The sequence below is a fragment of the Bos grunniens genome, chromosome 22 (genome assembly GCF_055505025.1).
Source record: "Bos grunniens cultivar Pamir isolate PY7600 chromosome 22, Bosgru_T2T1.0, whole genome shotgun sequence".
Taxonomy (NCBI): Eukaryota; Metazoa; Chordata; class Mammalia; order Artiodactyla; family Bovidae; genus Bos; species Bos grunniens.
In genome coordinates, this window is record NC_141186.1 from 35,301,335 (window position 1) to 35,322,038 (window position 20,704).

Below are 20,704 nucleotides of genomic sequence, written 5' to 3' on the forward strand. Positions count from 1 at the left end.
TTCGCATGAGGTGGCCAAAGTACTGGAGTTTCAGCTTTAGTATCATTCCCTCCAAAGAAATCCCAGGGCTGATCTCCTTCAGAATGGACTGGCTGAATCTCCTTGCAGTCCAAGGGACTCTCAACAGTCTTCTCCAACACCACAGTTCAAAAGCATTAATTCTTCGGTGCTCAGCCTTCTTCACAGTCCAACTCTCACATCCATACATGACCACAGGAAAAACCATAGCCTTGACTAGACGGACCTTTGTTGGCAAAGTAATGTCTCTGCTTTTGAATATGCTATCTAGGTTGGTCATAACTTTTCTTCCAAAGAGTAAGCGTCTTTTAATTTCATGGCTGCAGTCACCATCTGCAGTGATTTTGGAGCCCCCAAAAATAAAGTCTGCCACTGTTTCCACTGTTTCCCCATCTATTTGCCATGAAGTGATGGGACCAGATGCCATGATCTTCATTTTCTGAATGTTGAGCTTTAAGCCAACTTTTTCATTCTCCACTTTCACTTTCATCAAGAGGCTCTTTAGTTTCTCTTCACTTTCTGCCATAAGGGTGGTATCATCTGCATATCATCTGCATATATGAGGTTATTGATATTTCTCCCAGCAATCTTGATTCCAGCTTGTGCTTCTTCCAGCCCAGCGTTTCTCATGATGTACTCTGCATATAAGGGGTTTAGCAATCAGGTACAGGGGCTTCCCTGATAGCTCAGTTGGTAAAGAATCAACCTGCGATGTAGGAGACCCCAGTGCTATTCCTGAGTCAGGAAGATCCGCTGGAGAAGGGATAGAGTACCCACTCCAGTATTCTTGGGCTTCCCTGGTGGCTCAGCTGGTAAAGAATCCACCTACAATGCAGAAGACCTGGGTTCAATCCCTAGGTTGGGAAGATCCCCTGGAGATGGGAAAAGCTACGCACTCCAGTATTCTGGCCTGGAGAATTGCATGGACTATATAGTCTCTGGGGTTGCGAAGAGTTGGACACGACTGAGCGACTTTCACTAGAGGGGCTTTACCAGAGCCCAGTTTGATCCTCAGCTTAGATATTTACCATCTATGTGAACTAGTGCCTATTTCTTTGACATCTCTGATCCTTTATGGCCTCATCTATAAAATGGGGCGAAAAGAAAACCTACTTCATTGATTGCCTGTGAGAATTAGACAAAGTAAAACAAATTATGTTCTCAGTGAGCGACAGCCATTGATCCCCAGCAAAAGTAGCTTAATTTTCTTTCTTTCCAGTGATGATGAAACTTACATTCAATTTCCAGTTCTAAGTATCTAAACACCTAATTATATTATCCAGCACATGCACTCTTCCAATCAGTTGAGAATTCCAACCTGGGAAGGCCCTGCTGTCTTCATCCTTGTGTTACCCTCCCAGTCACTCCACTCATCTGTCAAAGTAGTGCTTTGTATATAGTAAATGCTCAATAGAAGCTTCATTAAAGATCTAGGTCCTAAGAAACCAAGGTGATCCTTGAATCATTTTAATGGCTTATAATTAATGTGATGAGTGAAACATGGTCAGTGCTTCAAGTTACCGCTACAGGGGTCTCTGTAGAAGAGATAGCAGATTTTAACTTTGGAATCCTGCATTTAGGCTTCAATGCCTTTGCCTTCATGCCCACAGGGCCCTTTGGGACTTTGTCATCTGAAATAGATGCTCAGGGAACACAGCATCCAGCATGCAACCTCAGCTTCAGGCCTCTGGGGTAGAATTTTTCTTTACAAAACTCCCTTCAGCCTGAGAATCTGGTGCGGTGAAGTCCACAGGAGCCTGACAGTACCTGGGACATGACGACCATCACATGTTAAGTCAGCACTGGGCTACTCACCTGGAGATGCTGAAACTCACTCTCATCGAACTTTCAATCTGCACTTGGGAAGACAGAAGCCCCTCCCATGGGTCCTTAGTGGGACAAAAAAAATCACTGTGTAAGATTGAAAGACTGTGACTTGAGGAAAACATCCCTTGAATATACGAGCATCACGGTGTTCGCCCATGTGTGCCACTTGGCTGACCCTCAGAGCCTCAGGGGAACATTCTCCTGTGATCGCGGGGCCCTATGGCCCTGCTCACAAAGCTGATAACAGCACAGGTTTGTTCTCTCATGTGTGTGCCAGAAGTCCATTTCCTTCACACCCTCACGAGGCATTGCATTTAAGAGCTGCTTACCATCTTAATTATACATGAGAGAAAATCATGAGCCCTAGTTGTTTAACCTTTTCATAAGAAAACGTGGAAATGCTTAGTTTAACCCAAGATGAAAATTTTGATTTCTGCAAAATTAGTGTGCCTAAGTCCAAGAATTATAGGCATTAATCAATTATAGCCAGCCTTGGTATTTAGGAAACTCTGTTCTATTTTAGATAAGAGAAATTAAGTTGTGGTTGATTTTTTGTTTTCTATAACTTACCACTCCTCTGGGGCAGTGTCTGGTGATATTTTTTTTTATCTCTGTACCCCTGAGCTTGGCATAAGGAAAGATTTGCAAGAGATCAGTTGAAGGAGCTGTTCTTTGTACTACTGGAGGGTTTTGTCTTGTGGTTTATCCTGGTTCTTACTCTGTGAGTATCTGAGGTCAGTGGGAGCTGTTTACACAGTGAAGAATCAGTGAAGAGCAGACCAGCTCTCTGTCTTCATGGAACGGTATTCTACCAGAGGGAGACCCCAAATGAGCAGATAAACTAACGTATGAACAAGAAAACCTTAAAATAGTACTAAGCATTATAGAGTTGTTTTAAAAGGTGATGGGAGAGATATGGAAGTTGGGGGTGGGGGGGGGCGGGTAGGGGAGAGGCAACTTGAGCTGGAGGCACTGGGAAAGGCCTCTGAGAAGTGAACTGAGCTTAAGGACACGAAAACAGACCCATGAAAAGCTCTAAGGCAGAGAGAGGATGACCTGTGGCCACACCCTACCTGATAGCAACTTTTGTGTGGCCTGCCAGTTAAGAATAGGTTTTTCATTTTTAAATGGGCAAAACAAATTTAAAGTAGAGGCTATTGTGTGACACAGAAAAATCATAGGAAATTCAGATTTCTGAGTTCACAAAGGTTTATCCAAACAAATCCACGTCCGTTCACTTCTATACCGTCTGTGGCTACTTGCATGCTACGTCGGCAGAACTGAGTAGTTACAACAGAGAACTGATAGTGCCCAAGGCCTAAAAGATGAACTAAGGGGAAAGCGTGCTGACTTTGGTCCAAGAAAAGAACTTTTGGACAAAGGACCCACACATGCTGAGTCCCAGTACAAAAACTCAGGGGATGGCAGGAAAATTGGGAATAAGATGGAACGATGACATCAGAGGGGCAGAGACCAGATCCTGTGGACACTGTTATTTGTCATCTGACCATACGCTTCCATGCATTACAAGTAACATGCTTTTGTCTAGTCTCTACCCCAAACATTTGCAAATTCCTGAAAACAAGGCAATGCTTTCTAGCCGTAAATCAACATATACCCCATCCTCCTGCTTGGTCTGGGAGCTTATGAACCTTCTTCCTGCCTCCTTTTCAAAACTCAGAGCAATGGTTTCTCAACTAAAAATTAGATCAGAATCCTGGCTCTGCTACTTACTGACTGTGTGACCTTGAGCAGATTGCTTAACCTCTCTGTGCTGCAGTTTCCTCACTGATAAAGTGGGCTATTATTACCCAGTTTAAGGATTTCTGTGAAGATTCAATGAGATAGTATAAAGAAAGTGCTTGATAAGTGCTGCCTTGAGCTGCTGCTGAGATTCTTCTTGAGTAAAAACGTCACTCGACAAGTGTGGATTCCTGACCCCACCCTAGAGATTTGATTCCGCGAGTCTAGGGTGGGGCCCAGGAATCTGCCACAAGCTGAACCACATGTTGAGAAATACACCACCCCAGGAAGACAGGTGCGGGGCCACCTGGCCTGGCCCAGGGCATCGATAAACAGTAACTGTGTATCACTGAATGGGTTGGAAATCCAGGGATGGTATTTTTTTTTCTATGCAAGTCCAAGTCTGAGATTAAATGAAGAAATGGAAGTGGAGGTAAGGGTAGAGATGGAATGAGCTTCAAACCAACCCCACTCTGAAAATTATATTAAGTACTCTCCTATTGTAGGCAAAGGGAGAAGGGGGCATCACCAACGCAATGGACATGACTCTGAGCAAACTCAGGGAGATAGTGAGCGACAGGGGAGCCTGGTGTGGTGCAATCCATGAGGTTACAAAGAGTCGGACGTGACTGAGCGACTGAATAGCACCACCAGGGGCCTATGCAGATTAACTTGTATATAGAAAAAGAGTTCCTGTCCTTAATTCTCTGTAAATCCAAGAATCTCTGTGGGTTTGTCACCACCCTGTGGATGGCAGTCCTTGTATTGTACTTCCCAGGGGAGATATTACAAAGGGAGACAGGGCTTCTCCCCCACCACCCTTCCCCCTCTAGTCAGAGTCACCAGGGCCAGGAAGGTAAATGACTGAGGCATTAGGGAGTGGTGAGGACGGCCCCTCCTCTCCAGCAAATTATGGTCACACAGGAATGCAGACTGAGAATGGCCAGAGAATCCTATTTTCAAAATGAAGCCAGATATCCAGATTTTTATGCAATACATTCCCATTAATAAATGTTGGCAAGTAATTCAGTTTTCTTTTTTTTAAACCTCCATACAGGCCAAACAAAACACATCTGCTGGCCGGATCGAGCCTGTGGGTGGGCTTCTAATTTGCAAGCTCTGGTCTAGACTGACTAATTCAAGCTTTGGAACCTGCATCGCCACTCCCATTCTGCCCTGTGACCTAGTGGAGGGACAGGATCTCTGCTAGGGCAGTGGCTCACAAACGTAGCTACACATTAAGTTCTCTCCTAGCTACTTGGGAAAATAAAACATGTCCTGATGCCCAGCTCCATGTCAAGAGGTTCTGATTTGACTGGTGCACTGAGGCTCACCAGCAAATATCCAATCAGATTTGAGCTTCCCTGCGCAAGGGCAAGAGCAAAGAGCCATGTTTGGAGAAGGAGATGTTCTTGGGAAGAGAGTGCCCAGAAGCCAGAAAATGAAGGCCAGGCCAGAAACCCCTGTCAACATGTGAATTTGCCTTGCTTCCTGCAGCTCTGTGTAACAGTCACGCGAACAGCTATGAGGAGTTTGACCTTGATAAAAGTTTTGTCTTCCAGTTTCCTTTAGATATCTCCAGGCCATCACTACTTCTCCCAGCCTAGTGCAGGCAGCGGCAATGGTGGCGGTGGTTTTGTGTGTGAGGGAGGGGAGTGGAACAAGGGATGAAGGAAAGACGTCTTGTTTCTGCTGATCTCCTCCATGAATGTTCACGCAGAGAAGCAGCATCCCCCTGATGGGATTGAAACCCAGTGGGAGGGAGGACTTTGCAACCTGAGAGGCTGTGTCAGACTTCCTGAGCTGCAGAGTTAAGGCATATCACCTCTTTTCCCCATTCCAGAGGTAAGTGACTGCTGCAGTTGGGGTGAAGGGGTAGTACTTAAGCGATGAACGTCTTTGATACCTAGCCCAGGGTTTAGCACATGGTGGCCCATGAATGCTCGTTGAAGGAATGGAGAGAAAGAGAGAGAGAATATGCGGGAGTCAGTGACTGTCTTTACTGCCTTTCTGCCCTTTGAGGCAGTTCTTACTCTTCTTCCTCCCTCCCCATGAGCAAACCAGGGGTCTGTATGGGAACTGGGTCCACTAAACTTTGTTTTGCATGAGCTGCTGGGCTTTCCAGCAAGTTCACAAGTTGCCAGTGTGGTTTCATACAAAGGCTTCACTCACATATATTAATTCACCCTTAACATACAGGAAGACACCAGCAAGATTTTATAGTGTGTGGAGGGTGTTTTGAACCAGGAACCAGATTCCCAGTTTCCCTTGCACCTACTCTTTCCCTTTGAAGTCAACAGGAGCCCTGCTCAGGGTGTCTAGAGAGAAACAAGAATCTGGTCTAAGTGAATTGTTAGGAAAATGCATTAAAGTACTAAAGTAAGATTATGTTACCCAGAAAAAATACACTGTGGCCAACAGAAACTGCAATCAGAGCCATCTGAAGGGGGTCCTGTGGTCAGAGAAAAGAAGAAAACATATTTTAAAAATTCAATTAATGTGTTCAGTTGCCTCAAAGGAAATAAAGGCCCATTGTCTTTTATGTGTTTAAAATATGAATCGCCAATTAATGATGAGATTGGCAAATTGCTCTACAATTAAAAACATAGAAATGTTGTTTAAGGCTATTAGAATAATGGTCATATGTTAATTATGGGTTGATGGATTTTGCCAGCAACTACCTTTTCAGTTTGAGCTTTTCTGAACAGAATCCAAACCCATAAAGACATTGATATAATAAAAACTGTCTTCCTTGTTGGCGTGCCTGCCGTATTTTCAGTGTCTTTTAAGGTATGTAATTATTTTTAATTAGGTCTCCAGAAGAAAATTTCTTAATACATGCTCTACTGCTGCTGCTGTGCTGTGCTCAGTCATGTCTGACTCTGTGCGACCCTATGGACTGTAGCGTGCCAGGCTCCTCTGTCCATGGGATTTCCCAGGCAAGAATACTTGAGTGGGTTGCCATTTCCTCCTCCAGAGGATCTTCCCAACCCAGGGACTGAACCTACTTCTCCTGCATTGGCAGATGGATTCTTTACCACTGAGCCACTTGGGAAGCCCATATGCTTTACTAGGTCATCCTTAAAGAACCTCGTAATTAATATGAGGGGAGAGAGGTATAGAAGGAATTGAATATGAGGTAAACCTTGGTTTAGATATTAACTAGCTGAGTACTTTGGGCAGATTGCTTAGCTTTTCTGAATCTCAAAATTAAAAATGGAAAATATATACCTTACAGGGCTGCTGGGGCTTTGTATGGGATAATATTTATATATCCCCATGTATTGTGCCTGGTGCTCAGCAGATGCTCAATAAAAGTAGTTATTGTTTTTCTAGAAATAGTGGTGAAAGTAACTCAAGTTGGCATGTCCTGTCAACCATTTCATTACAGTAAAATCCTTGCAGATACTGTTCTCACAACTAGGACTGTCACGTGTAAACATTCAGATCATGCCCTGCACAGTGTCTGGGATAGTCATTGACATTGATGTTTATGTGAATAGTGCTCTATTGTGCAGGGAGTTGTGCAGTATGCAACCTTCACAACTATACATTGGTTCTCTGCTTGTAATCAGATCCTAATTTTAAGTCCTTTTTAATCTTTGGTCTTTAAATAAACATGTCCTGTTTTTCTTCACTAGACCTTCCCCAAGCTTTTTTCAGCAGTTTTTGTCAGCAGTTAGTGGATTTCTATCTATAGGCCTAATCTGGCCTGCAGCCTGTATGTGTAAATACAGTTTTATTGAACTATAGTAATGCTTATTCATTTATGCATCATATACAGCTACTTTTGAGCTGCAATGACCCAGTAGAGTATTTGCAAGAAGGACTCTATGGCTGACAAAGTATTTGCTCTCTTGCCCTTCACTAGGAAAGTTCGTTGACCTCTGGTGTTGATGACTGTCTAGCCAAATTATGTTTATCATGATTCCAGGGAAAGTTAATGGTTGATGCTGGTTTGTTTGTTTGTTTCTCTCTCACACCTCTTACATTTCTTAGTCAGGAGGTGGGGTAGATGTTTTTCTTGATCCTAGTTGCCACTTCCAGACCATTTGCCTTCCTTTCTCCCCCAAATCCCTATAGCTCTGAAGCTCATAATTTTAGATTCTCCCATACCCTTCCTTGACTCCTTCTTGATTTTAGCTTGTGCTTCATCCAGCCCAGCATTTTGCATGATGTAATCTGCATATAAGTTAAATAAGCAGGGTGACAGTATACAGCCTTGATATACTCCTTTCCCAATTTGGAACCAGTCCGTTGTTCCATGTCCAGTTCTAACTCTTGCTTCCTGACCTGCATACAAATTTCTCAGGAGGCAGGTGAGGTGGTCTGGTATTCCCATCTCTTTCAGAATTTTCCGCAGTTTGTTGTGAGCCACACAGTCAAAGGCTTTGGCATAGTCAATAAAGCAAAAATAGATGTTTTTCTGGAATTCTTTTTGCTTTTTTCTATGATCCATTGGATGTTGACAATTTGATATCTGGTTCCTCTGCCTTTTCTAAATCCAGCTTGAACATCTGGAAGTTCTTGGTTCATGTACTGTTGAAGCCTAGCTTGAAAAATTTTGAGTATTGTTTGCTAGTATGTGAAATGAGTGCAATTGTGCAGTAGTTTGAACAATCTTTGGCATTGCCTTTCTTTGGGATTGGAATGAAAACTGACCTTTTCCAGTCCTGTGGCCACTGCTGAGTTTTCCAAATTTGCTGGCATATTCAGTGCAGCACTTTCACAGCATCATCTCTTGGGATTTGAAATAGCCCAATTGGAATTCCATCACCTCCACTGGCTTTGTTCGTAGTGATGCTTCCTAAGGCTAACTTGACTTCACATTCCAGGATGTCTGGCTCTAGGTGAGTGATTCACCATCGTGGTTATCTAGGTCATGAAGATCTTTTTTGTATAGTTCTTCTATGTATTCTTGCCACCTTTTCTTAATATCGCTTGCTTCTGTTAGGTCCATACCATTTCTGTCCTTGATTGTGCTTATCTTTACATGAATTGTTCACTTGGTATCTCTAATTTTCTGGAAAAGATCTCTAGTCTTTCCCATTCTATTGTTTTCCTCTATTTCTTTGCACTGATCACTGAGTAAGGCCTTCTTATCTCTCCTTGCTATTCTTTGGAACTCTGCATTCAGATAGATATATCTTTCCTTTTCACTTCTCTTCTTTTCTCAGCTATTTGTAAGGCTTCCTCAGACAACCATTTTGCCTTTTTGCATTTCTTTTTCTTGGGGATGCTTCCCATCATAATTTTTGGTAATTTTCATATTGTTTTCATAAATGGTATTTCCATTATCCTGGCCTCTCAGGTCTTGAATTAGATCACCTCCAGTGATTTTGCTTTTATTCAACATTCAACAAGGTCTTCTGGAGTGCCAGACCTCCTTCTTCCATACTGACTGCCATGGTCCCCAGCCTAGTATTCAACAACTAGAACAACTCCTGCCCAATCTGGCCTCCCAGCTCACTCCCTTAGCTCTCAAATTCAAGAAATCCCAAACCCTGGGACTTATTGCACTGATGCCACACCACCTTTCTCACCGTCCCTCCCCCCTTTCTGTCTTCACGTGCCTTACTGCCTGGCTTACACATCGTGGCCTTTCGTTCTAATTACTGTTTAGCGTATACTCTCAGGTTCCCCTGCCCCTTCACTGCTTCGTAAGGATCTTCCAGCAAAGCTTGAGTTCTGGTGATGTCCAATCCTGGACTCAGCTGCAGCTAAGCCCAGGAATTTGACTAAAGAGATACATACAGCCATGGAAGCCCAGGAATTTGACTAAAGAGATACATACAGCCATGCCCACTTTCATCCATGCCCTCTAACCTCAAGTGGACATGTATGTTCCCTGATCATCTTACTCCATGTCTCTCGTTTCCGTTCTCATAGATGGTTTTTTCGTACCTTCTCATGGCTCACTGAGCCTCTGACCCCTCTACCTGTATTCTCTTTCTCAGTGATCTTGCCTCCTGTTTCACTAAGGCAGAGAAGCTCCCAGAATAGAACATCCGCCAACTGCCACCCCCAGAGCTATTTGCTTATTTGCCATTTAATCTGCCTTCCTGCTTATTTAAGGCTCCATGGTCCTGGGTAAGACCATCCTCTCCATTTGTCCACAAGACTCCATCACCTCTTGCCTATTCAAAAATGTCTGAACTCTTGAATTCAGTTCTCCACATTTCTCTCCTTCCCTTAGTACAGTATTGGTTCTTCCCATTTTGTACAAGAATATTCCCATCATTACAAGTATCTTGTTATTCCTCCCATCTTGTGACTCCATCTCCCTCTTGACCCCCCCATTTCTTTTTTGATTTATTTTTAATGAAGGATAATTGCTTTATAACATTGTGTGGTTTCTGCCATACATCAACATGAATCCATCACAGGTATGCATGTGTCCTTCACTCTTGAACTCCCTCCCACCTCCCACCCCATCCCATCCCTCTAGGTTGTCAGAGCACCAGGTTTGAGTTCCCTCCAACATATAGAAAATTCCCATTGGCTATCTATTTTATATACGGTAATGTATACATTTTCACACTACTCTCTCAATTTGGCCCACCCTCCCCTTCCCCCATTGTGTCCACAAGTCTGTTCACTAGCCCTGTGTAGAGGTTCATCCGTACCATCTTTCCAGATCCATATATATGCGTTTATATGCAATATTTGTTTTTCTCTTTCTGACTTACTTCACTCTGTATCATAGACTCTAGGTTCATCCACCTCACTAGAACTGACTCCAATATGTTCTTTTTAATGGCTGAGTAACCCTCCATTGTATATGTATACCACAACTTCTTTATCCATTCATCTGTCAATAGACATCTAGGTTGCTTCCATGTCTTAGCTGTTGTTAATAGTGCTGCAATGAACATTGGGGTACATCTGTCTTTTTCAATTATGGTTTCCTCAGAGTATATGCCCAGTAGTGGGATTGTTGGGTCCTATGGTAGTTTTATTCCTAGTTGGCTTTCTTTTTTTTCAAACTTTAAACCTTCTACTTTGTATTGAGGTATAGCTGATTAACAATGTTTTGGTAGTTTTAGGTGAAAAGCAGAGGGGCTCAGCCATACGTATACATATATCCATTCTCCCCCAAACTCCTCTCCCATCCAGGCTGGCATATAACACTGAGTAGAGTTCCATGGGCAATAAATAGGTCTTTGTTGGTTATCTATTTTGAGTATAACTATGTGTACATGACTTTTCCAAACTCCTTAACTATCCCTTTTCCCTGGCAACCATAAATTTGGTTTCTAAGTCTGTGAGTCTCTTTCTGTTTTATAAGTAAGTTCATTTGTATAATTTTTTTAGATTCCACATATAAGGGATATTGTGCAATATTTCTCCTTCTCTCTCTAACTTGATTCACTCTCTAGGTCCATCCATGTTACCATGCTTTTGATCTGTGGTGTTGGAGAAGACTCCTGAGAGTCCCTTGGACTGCAAGGAGATCCAACCAGTCCATTCTGAAGGAGATCAGCCCCCGGATTTCTTTGGAAGGAATGATGCTAAAGCTGAAACTCCAGTACTTTGGCCACCTCATGGGAAGAGTTGACTCTTTGGAAAAGACTCTGATGCTGGGAGGGATTGGGGGCAGGAGGAGAAGGGGATGACAGAGGATGAGATGGCTGGATGGCATCACTGACTCAATGGATGTGAGCCTGAGTGAACTCCGGGAGTTGGTGATGGACAGGAAGGCCTGGCGTGCTGCGATTCATGGGGTCGCAGAGAGTTGGACACGACTGAGCGACTGAACTGATCTGATCTGATCTGATTCTGACCCGTGTGAGGTGATACCCTATTTCTGTTTTGATTTGCATTTCTCTAACAGTGATCAATGTTGAGCATCTTCTCATGTGTTTATTAGCCATTTGTATGTCCTCTTTGGAGAAATGTCCGTTCAGGTGTTCTGCCCATTTTTTTGATTGAGCTATTTGTTTTTCTGATGTTGAGGGGTATGAGCTGCTTATACATTCTGGAGATTAGTCCTTTGTCAGTTGTTTCATGTACAATTATTCTCTCCCATTCTGAGGGTTGTCTTCTCATCTTGTTTATTGGTTCCTTTGCTGTGCAGAAGCTTTTATGTTTAATTAAGTCTCATTTGTTTATTTTTGTTTTTATTTCCTTTACTCTAGGAAGTGTGACTACCCCGTATCTCTGTTCCTCTTTGTAGGACAACTCCTCAAAACTGTTATCCATCCTCATGGTGTCCAATTTTTACCTTCAGTTCACTTTTTAACATTCTTATCATGCTTTTGTTACCTTTACTCCACCCGAAGAGCTCTTGCCAAGGTGACAGATGAAATCTGTATTGCTAAATCAACGGTCAGTTTGTAGTTCTCACTTTGACCTTATGAAAGAATTTGACATGGTTGACTGTTCTTCCACTTAGCTTCCAGAACACCATGTTCTCATCATATCTCAGTCATGGAAAAGAACAATCTAAAAGACCCTGAGGTGCATTCAGAGCGATTGTATGGAATGCAAAAGGAGACTCCTTTTGTAGAAGCCTCACCCTTGTAAATTGGATGCTTTATCTGAGACAAGACTGCCCTCTTGTTCCTGTGGTGCCCCATTGGCTAAAAGGGCAGTGGGGCTGGAGGAATGGAGGTGGGGAGAAGGGTGAGCTCTTTTGAGTTGAGTCCTTAGGAGCTTGTGATCTTGGCCAGGTTACCTGTAATTCCTCAGCCTCAGTTTTTGTATCAGTAGTGTAGATGGAAATACCTGCTACATAGTCTTATTGTTAAAAATAAATGAATTTGTGTTAGAGAAAGCTTGGGATCCTAATTACAAACCCAAATGCCTGCCAGGATGGACAGAAAGGAAGTAAAAATTAGGACAGTCAGCAGATGGCTAGCCCCTAAAGGTAGGTCATATTTAGATTTTGAAAATAAACACATCAGGTCAAATAGACCGTACCTGAAGGCCAAGTTTGGCCCACATTTTTCATGGGCTGTGGCTGAGACATGGTGGATATTCGGTTAATATTAGACTCCCTTTCTTTCGGAAATGCACTTGATCAGTCAGTCGTTCAGTCACCCTACTATGTTTCATGCTCGTGACGTTCATTCAACACCTGTGTCCTTGGCCCCTGCTGTGCCAGGCGCTGTGCAAGGTCAGGTGGTGGTCCCTTCTCTCAGGCTCTAATTCTCCTATTAGAGAAGTTGACTGACAAATTGGGAAAATAATAGCTGTGAAAGAACTGTGAAAAAGTGTTATGAAGACAAAGGGATGTGATTAACAAGAAAGAAAAAAAAAGTGCAAGAGGAGCTGGGAATCTCCTGTAATAAAAGGAAAGTATATGAGAATGATGGCTAAGTTCTGGAGTCTTGAGTTTCTGGAGCTTGAGTTCTGGAGTCTTATTTCCTACCTCTTTGACCTTAGGCAAGTTTCTTATTCTTCCTATGTGTCAGTATTCTACAGGCAGGCCTCGTTTCATTGATTTTCACGTCATTGCACTTCACAGATACTGTGTTTTTTACAAATCGAAGGTTTGTGGTAACCCTATGTCAAGCAAGTCTGTTGGCACCATTTTTCTAACAGCATTTGTTTGCTTCATGTCTCTGTTGTCACATTTTGGTAATTCTCACAGTATTTCAACCTTTTTCATGACTATTATATTAATATTTGTTATGTGCTCTGTGATCAGTGACCTTTGATTTTAATACTAGGACTCACTGAAGTCTCAGATGATGGTTAGTGTTTTTTAGTAATAGTGTGATAGATTATAGTACAGGTAAGCATCCTTTTTCTTTTTCTTTTCCATGATGGTCTGTCGGTTTATCACAGGATTTTGAATATAGTTCCCTGTGCTTGTTGTTTATCCATTCCGTATGTAATAGTTTGCATCTGCTAACCCTACACTCCCAATCCATTCCCTGCCTCCTTCTGGCAACCACAAATCTGTTGTCTAAAACAACACTTCTATATGCGCTGGGAAACCACAACTCACATGACTTGCTTTACTGAGCTGGTTGGTAGTTAAACCCATGTAATCTCTGAGGTATGCCTGTATGTTACAAATGAAGATGATAATAGTCCCTATCTCATGGGACTGTTGAGAAGGTTAAGTGAGTTCATGCATTTAAAGCACTTGGGCCATTCACTGGTATAGTTGGTTCTCAGGTAGGTCAGCTAGCTATATGGCAGGCACAGGGATCTAGATGTGAATTTGGAAACTAGGGTTCTAATAAGGTGACCCAACTTACCCTGATTCACCCAGAACTTTCCCTGTCTTATTGCTGGAAGTCATGAGCCCTGAGAAACCCCTCAGTTCTGGGCAGAACTACATGGTTGGTCACCCTAAGCTGCTTCCAGCCACTGACTAGCTGTGTGACTTTGAGGCCATCTTATGCCATCTCTGTAAAATGAGGAGTTCAGACTAGACAGGTAGTTCTCAAACTTCATCATGTATGAAAATATGTTAAAATATGGGATGCCAAGCCCCACCCCCAGAGTTTCTGATCCAATAGGTGTGAGGTGGAGCCTGACCCACGGTCGTGAATGTCCATTTGTCTTCCAACAGTGTATGATTCTGTGACTGCTTCCTGTGACCTGCTCAGGGTCTGTATGAGAAAATGAGGTTCAAGTACAGAAAACCATGTCAGTCAGTCATGTATTCATTCAACACTACTTCTTGGACACCTGCTGTTTGTCAGGTAGTGTTCTAGCTGCTAGAGACCTAGCAGTCCACCGAACCAAAAGCAGGGGACTCGGCTCTATAGCCTGCACTGCCCTGCCTCTCCTCAGTGTCACACACAGGGAAGGTTCTGAGGTGACGAGAACTGGAGAAGAGGGTAAGATAACACACGGAAGCAGTAAGCTCTACCTTACAGACCTTAAAGGCAAGCATACAGCCACCTGGTTAGAGAGAGTGGTAAGAAAGTCTGTGCTCAGGAGTTACAACCCCTCATTGCCTACAGAACACCCACACCCAGACTTCCTATCTCAATGTCAAGGACTTTTATGGCCAAGACTCTCTTCTTTTTTTTTTTTTTTTTAGATTTCTCCATTTGTCTCTTATGAAAAATAGGGTTCGCACTTTAAGCCTTAGCTGATATTTCTGAAAAAGAATAGGACTTCCACAATGTCATCCTTTCAAATATTTTATTTTGCTGCCTGCTACATGGAAGCAGCTACCTTTTATAAATAAGCAAATATTCTGCATTTCTCTCACACCAAGTTCCAAGTGAGGAGGAAGAGAGCTCGTTTTGTGCCCTGATGAAGAGCCAGAATATTTATTACCCAGTAAGTTTTGTTCAGCCTCTTAAGTCAGTCAGCACATTTCATTCAATCAAGGGCCCTGACAAACATGCCAGGAAGGTCAAGTGATAACACTCATTTTTTGGACACTCCTAATGACAGGTTTATTTGATTAGATTTGATTCCCCACCCTCCCCCATCCACTCACATGTTATTACATGTCCTCTTAGCCACATTTGTTTCAGAGATCTACTGCAGCATAATCCATCATCCCAAAACTTAGTGGCTTAAAGGAAGGTCTGTTTTTATTGGTTCCCATTTTGTGGGTCAGGAATTTGGGCCAGGTTCAGTGGGGAGGGCATATCTCTGCTCACGTGGTGCTGGCACACACGTGTTAGAACTGGCACAGTGTCACTTCCACCATGTTCTGTTGGTCACAGCAAGTCACAGAACCAATCCAGATTCAAAGAGGGAGAGAAAATGTACTCTACATCTTGATGGAAGAAATTGGTGGCCATTTTTGCAGGCAATTAACCTATATCCTTGCCTTCTTAGTTAATGCACTTCAAAGAAGAAAAAATAGTGGGTTTTTTTTTTTTTTTTTTGTGGTGAGGGAGTCTGATGACAAGACAAAGTCTTTCTAGATATCTAAATCCAAGAAGAGTGTCCGAACTCCCTCAAGGAAATGAGGATATTTAAATGATTACCTAAACAATGTAGCTCATGGAGGAGAGTGACAGTGAAAAGCATATATGTATATGTCTAGCTATACATTTACAATAAATTTGAAGTGTGTCAAAAAGCTAAGCATCCTTTTGGAAACAAATACAATAGGCCATAAAATTCTCAAATGCTTCTTATTAGCCTGAATGCATCTCAGAGAAAAAGGAGAATTGAATGTCACGAGAGGATTTGACCAAAATCTCATGGGCAGCAGATGTTTTGAATGCTCTTCCGTTAAGGGGAATAATGCCAACCACATGCCTGCCTATATTTTGGGAATTATTTTATTGAGGGCTTGTGAAAATATGGAAAATGTAAACATATACACATAAGCATATGAAAATACGTTAAGTGTGGTCTGTCCTCGTGGCAGTGATGGGAGAGACAGAGGAGGTTTATATATGGGATGTGTAAGGCGACCTGGCACTTCTTAAACTTTGCATGTGCAAGCGAGTCATTTGGGGACCTTGTTTCAAAGCAGATCCCCATCCACTGGGTCTGGGTGGGAGCTGAGATTGGAGTTTCTGACACGCTCAGGTGCATTTATGCTGCTGGTGCACAGAACAGAAGAGCAAGCCTGTATTAGATGGTGGATGGAAGGGGTTGCTGATACGCTTCCCTGTTCACGGGGCAGCAAGGGTCAGGTAGCAAATGTTGCCTCCGTGCCTACCACGTGCCTGACACTGGGCTAAGTTCGGGCTCTGAACTTAATGAGCTGCCAGTCTAGGAGGAAAGATAAACACAAAAAATGATTGCAATAGAGACTGCTGAGGGAATGGCAGGTTAACTGTGATTCTGATGAGTTATCTGTCAATTAGCAGAGGCTTTGATTCCTGAACCGCTAACAAGGATATGGCTTGGGTTAGTTGATTGACTAGAGTCTTGGAGTCTTCATCTATAAAATGATCTTTCCAATGCCTATCTCACAGAATTCTTAGGTGACTTCAGTGAAATTAAGCCATAACGCCACATAATGCCTAGTGCATAGTAACTGGTCAGTAATGATTAACCTTTATTATTATACAAATCCTGCCATGTATGGTGGGGGGAAAGACCAATATATTTATCTGTAAAATATTTTGCTTATTAATCAGAGAGGAAATTCAGGAAAGTGATTCACCACTGTGGAAGAAGAAAGAAATTTCATCCATTCTCACAGGATCCTTGAAAAACAAGCAACATGAGCATCTCTTAAGACATTTTCTGAATATAAAGCGTGTGTGATGATGGTTGAAATGGATTTAAGGTTCTATTTTTTTTTGACTCTGTGGGACCTTGACATGTCATTTAACCTCAGCTTTCTCATCTATAAAGTAGAAACAATAACAATTATCATATTTGGAGTTTATGAGACTCAAATGTCATAATGAATCTTTGGTGTCCTCACAGCTGGTTTGAATCTTGGCCTTGTCACTTATTAGCTTGTGTAACCTTGACCATTTTTCTCAACTTCTACCTCACTAAAAAAGTACGTAAAGTACTCTGCCAAGGGACAGACACAGAATAAGTGCTCTGTAAATGACAGCTGTTGTTATGATGTGACCTTCCGTTGAAAAATATAAGGTATATGACTTCATGAAGATTATTATTATAACATGATAAATGTGCTGTTCTTTATATACATTGAGGTGTTGCTTTTGAGTTTCTGGCAGTAAAGCATAAACTTCGATTTCCCGCCCCTCTCCTCTGTCATGTGTGGTTGCAAGTGATAATTGGGAAGGCAGCAGATTGGTGGTGAGAGTTACAGCCTCTGTGATGATATAATTAGCCGTCTCTTCATCAATGGAGCAGACAGGCTGCATCTTACACTGATCCTCATGCCAGAATCTCAAAATTTTTAAATGCTCCTAGCTTTCATAAAGCTTTTTCTTAGTCATTCAGTGAACCTGTTAAAATGGCAGATCCATGATGCAGGGTCAAACATACAGGGTCTAGTTTGTGTTAGAAGGTGGACTCTAGTGGTCTGGGGCCCCTGGTGGATTCTGCTCTGCAGGAGCAGGAGGGGACAGATGAATTTCAGGCAACAGCCATTCTTGCTATGGAAATGCAGTGACTGCAGCCTGGCACCCTTTGGGGCATTAACGAATATTTCAGTAGCCAGAGAATGTACAATAAAGTATACATCTCCGCACTTCCACCAAGGGAAAAATTGGGATGGGACAGAGAAATCTCTAAATTGTCTCTTCTTATATTCCATCCCTTGACTTCCTGTCCCCTTCTCTACCTATCTGTCTCATGGACACAGTTACTGTGAGGAAGGAGTTAATGAGTACACAGCTTTATTTTCCTTGGAAGAGAGATACAAAACAGGCTCAAAGCAGGGCTGTCATCACCCTGCAAGTCTTCAGGGGTTTTATAGGTAATTATTAACCCTTTGTGGCCTGCCTGGGGGGGAAACCCTCTGTGCTACTACTAAGCAACTACTAAGATACTCCATCTATGGTATGTACCTGCACGCTCAATTTTTTTCAGACTTAAAATTCAGTAATACCTTAAAAATCAGCCTTCTATGTATATAGGCCCAAAGTCCCCCAGGTCCTATATCAGAACAGATCGTTCCCTAACTGTCTTAGCACTGGGTCAGAAGTACCATTCTTTCTGTTTTCCTTTTGAGAAAAGTGAGGCTTAAAGGAAATGACTGGGCGAAGGTTTCATGGGTAACAGGTCTTGGCTAGAATCCAGGTCTTCTGAATACAGCCCTGGTGCTCTTTGAATGTACTGAACATAGTGTAAAATCTCTTCTCACAGTCAGAAAGCACGTCTGAATCTAGCATTCTTTAAGAACACCAATTATCGCCACCTAGAACTGTCATAAACTGCCCCAATTCAGTCTCCTGGAATTTGTGTTTTCTTAAAACAAATCCATGTGGTCAATCTGTTTTCTTGTTATTTTGTCATTTGCTTTTCTCCTGCTTGGTGATTTCAGGCTATTTAGATTTGGGGTTTGTCTCTTTCAGTGAGTTTAGGGTGATTAACTGCTACAGCTGCTGTATTTAAGAGAATCCCTCAGAGATTTGGGATGGGAGGGGCGATTTGAGTCTATGCTGGTCCTAGCGTTTGGTCTCTGGTGGATTAAAACGAAGTGGAAAGCCTAAAAATTCCTGAATGACCCCCTTCAAGGAGTAACTTTAAAATTGAGGAGGTGGCAATGGAGGAAAATGGGACCCACAATGCCCAAATCAGCTGTTGCTCCGTGCTTAGTAGACCACTGTTTGCTTTTTTGTAAGCAGTGACAGAGACTCCCTTAGAAACTTGCCCTTGTTGTTATTCAGGTCTTTGTGATTTTAAGTTGTGGCTACAGCTGAATTCTCCCCTGAGCTTTCCAAGCCCACACTCTCCCTTCAGTCACAAGCAGGTTGCTAGTATATGGGCAAACTTCCATACATGGTATGGGGAGCAGACATGACTTCATGCTCTGCTGTAGACAAGGGGAACTGCCAAGGCTCAGGCGCCCGGTGCCTGCAAGTGTTCCTGGGTTTTGGAATCCTTCTCTCTGGCTGCGTGGTAACCAGACCACAGGGGCTGCTTTAGACTTGTGAGCACATCCTTACCTTGCCACTTCTCAGGTCCAACCTTCCTACCCTCCAAGAAAGCATCTCACAGGTGCACCCACAAGCATTTGGAAAAACATTTGACAATAAATGTCCATTTTATAATACCAATTGTGGAACAAACGTGAAAGGTAATTTTAGGTCAGCCTCTCAAGGAGTTCAATGAGTTCAGTTTGTTTCTGCTGCATGTGTTGTTTCATTAGAGGTGGGGCAAGGCAGGTCTGATAGCTTTGTTTAAGGAAGTACTCCATGGGTATTCTGCATTAAATTACTATTTTGTGTTCTTTGGTCATGAAAACTTTCAGAAACCTCGCCATAGAGGACTACACCAATTCGGGGTCCTTTAAATTCTGTCTTTCTGCTTATTAATATAATTTTACTGAAAGGCATTGTAACAAAGAGGTATATTTCTTCTTGTCCATATGGATGGTGTATGTTTAGTATGGGTCACAAATGAAACATAAAAGCTGGTTAAGGTCTTGGTAGAATAGATCTGGTACAGCCTTTTTCTGATAGTGTTCCTTGGGAATCATATTTGGATTAATTTACACACGTATTTGTGCTTTGCTTCGGGCATTACTATTGAGATCTTGCAGAGAGAGAGGGAAGGAGAAAGAAACAGGGAGGAGGGAATGGAGGAAGGAAGGAAAACAGGAGGCACCAGTAGTTGATAGCATAGTGAATCAGTAGAAGTTGGAGGAGGATAAAGAGGGGAAGGAGGGAACAAAAAGAAAGGAAGCCAGCAACCACGTGACTACCAAGCCCAAACCCAGTTTTGGTTAAAGAAAAGAAGTTTTCTTGACTGAGGAAAATTTTAACATCTCAATTAAAGAAGCCCCTTAGAATGTATCAAAAATGAAGCAATGCTTAAAATTTTTTTTTCTTTCTGAGGAACATCTTCCTTTCTTTTTGGTAACACAGAAGTCAGATTTCAGTTGCTGGAGCAAATGTTTTTCAACAGACATGACTCACTTAATTTTCCTGACAAAGTGTGCAGTTATGTTAGAAACTTGCATACTTTTGGGAAGGGACATGAGACACCAGCAAACCACAACGCCGATAGGAGCAGCTATATCTTGATGTGCTAATCTTGTAACTTTTTCACTCTCTGTGTGTGTGCGCGCGCGCGCGCTCGCGCGCGCCCCCCTGAGCGGAGTGCCTGCCTTACTGTTTGCGCTGTCGTTAACACTTGGCTACTACGCTCGGACCAGTAGGAGCCAAAGTTAGTAACTTTGTAAGAATTATTATTTCTCTTTTTATTCTGTCTCTTAGGAGTTCTTGATGTATAGCTTCTTGAAAACTGGTTTTAAAAGGCTGTGATTTAAACAAACAAAGCAACCCCTTTATATCGAAGGCTGGAGTGTTTCCAGGATAACCCTTCAGCTCACCAGGGCAGAGGGTGGGGATGGAGGTGGGACTGCGTACACCTTTCAGATTCGGTTTCTGCACGCATTACACTTTCATTTTGGTAATCAAGGACATATTGCTAAATTTAAGGGGTCAGGAACAAGTCAGGAGCTGAAAAGAGCTCCCGGTTGTGAGAGAGGAAGACGGTCACCCCTAATAAAATAACTAAAGATGCCCCCAGCAGTAGATTAGTGAAGTTTTAAATCTGCATACATCTGGAAAATGGGTGT

General features: G+C 42.6%; 1 protein-coding gene across 2 annotated transcripts in view; it reads left to right on the top strand.

Annotated features, from left to right (window-relative positions):
* The window catches only part of LOC147348281 (uncharacterized), a 434,645-nt gene extending 423,513 nt beyond the window's left edge, over positions 1 to 11,132 (top strand). The window contains exons 6-7 of one of the 2 annotated variants that reach the window (XM_086366964.1): positions 5,309 to 5,433; positions 10,968 to 11,100. In XM_086366964.1, coding sequence (XP_086223090.1) covers positions 5,309 to 5,403 — 95 coding nt within the window. In that variant the 3' untranslated portion in view covers positions 5,404 to 5,433; positions 10,968 to 11,100. Of the gene's footprint in view, positions 1 to 5,308; positions 5,434 to 10,967 lie in introns of both variants that reach the window. The other variant, XM_086366965.1, reaches the window with a different exon arrangement.
* The last annotated feature ends 9,572 nt before the right edge of the window (positions 11,133 to 20,704 follow it).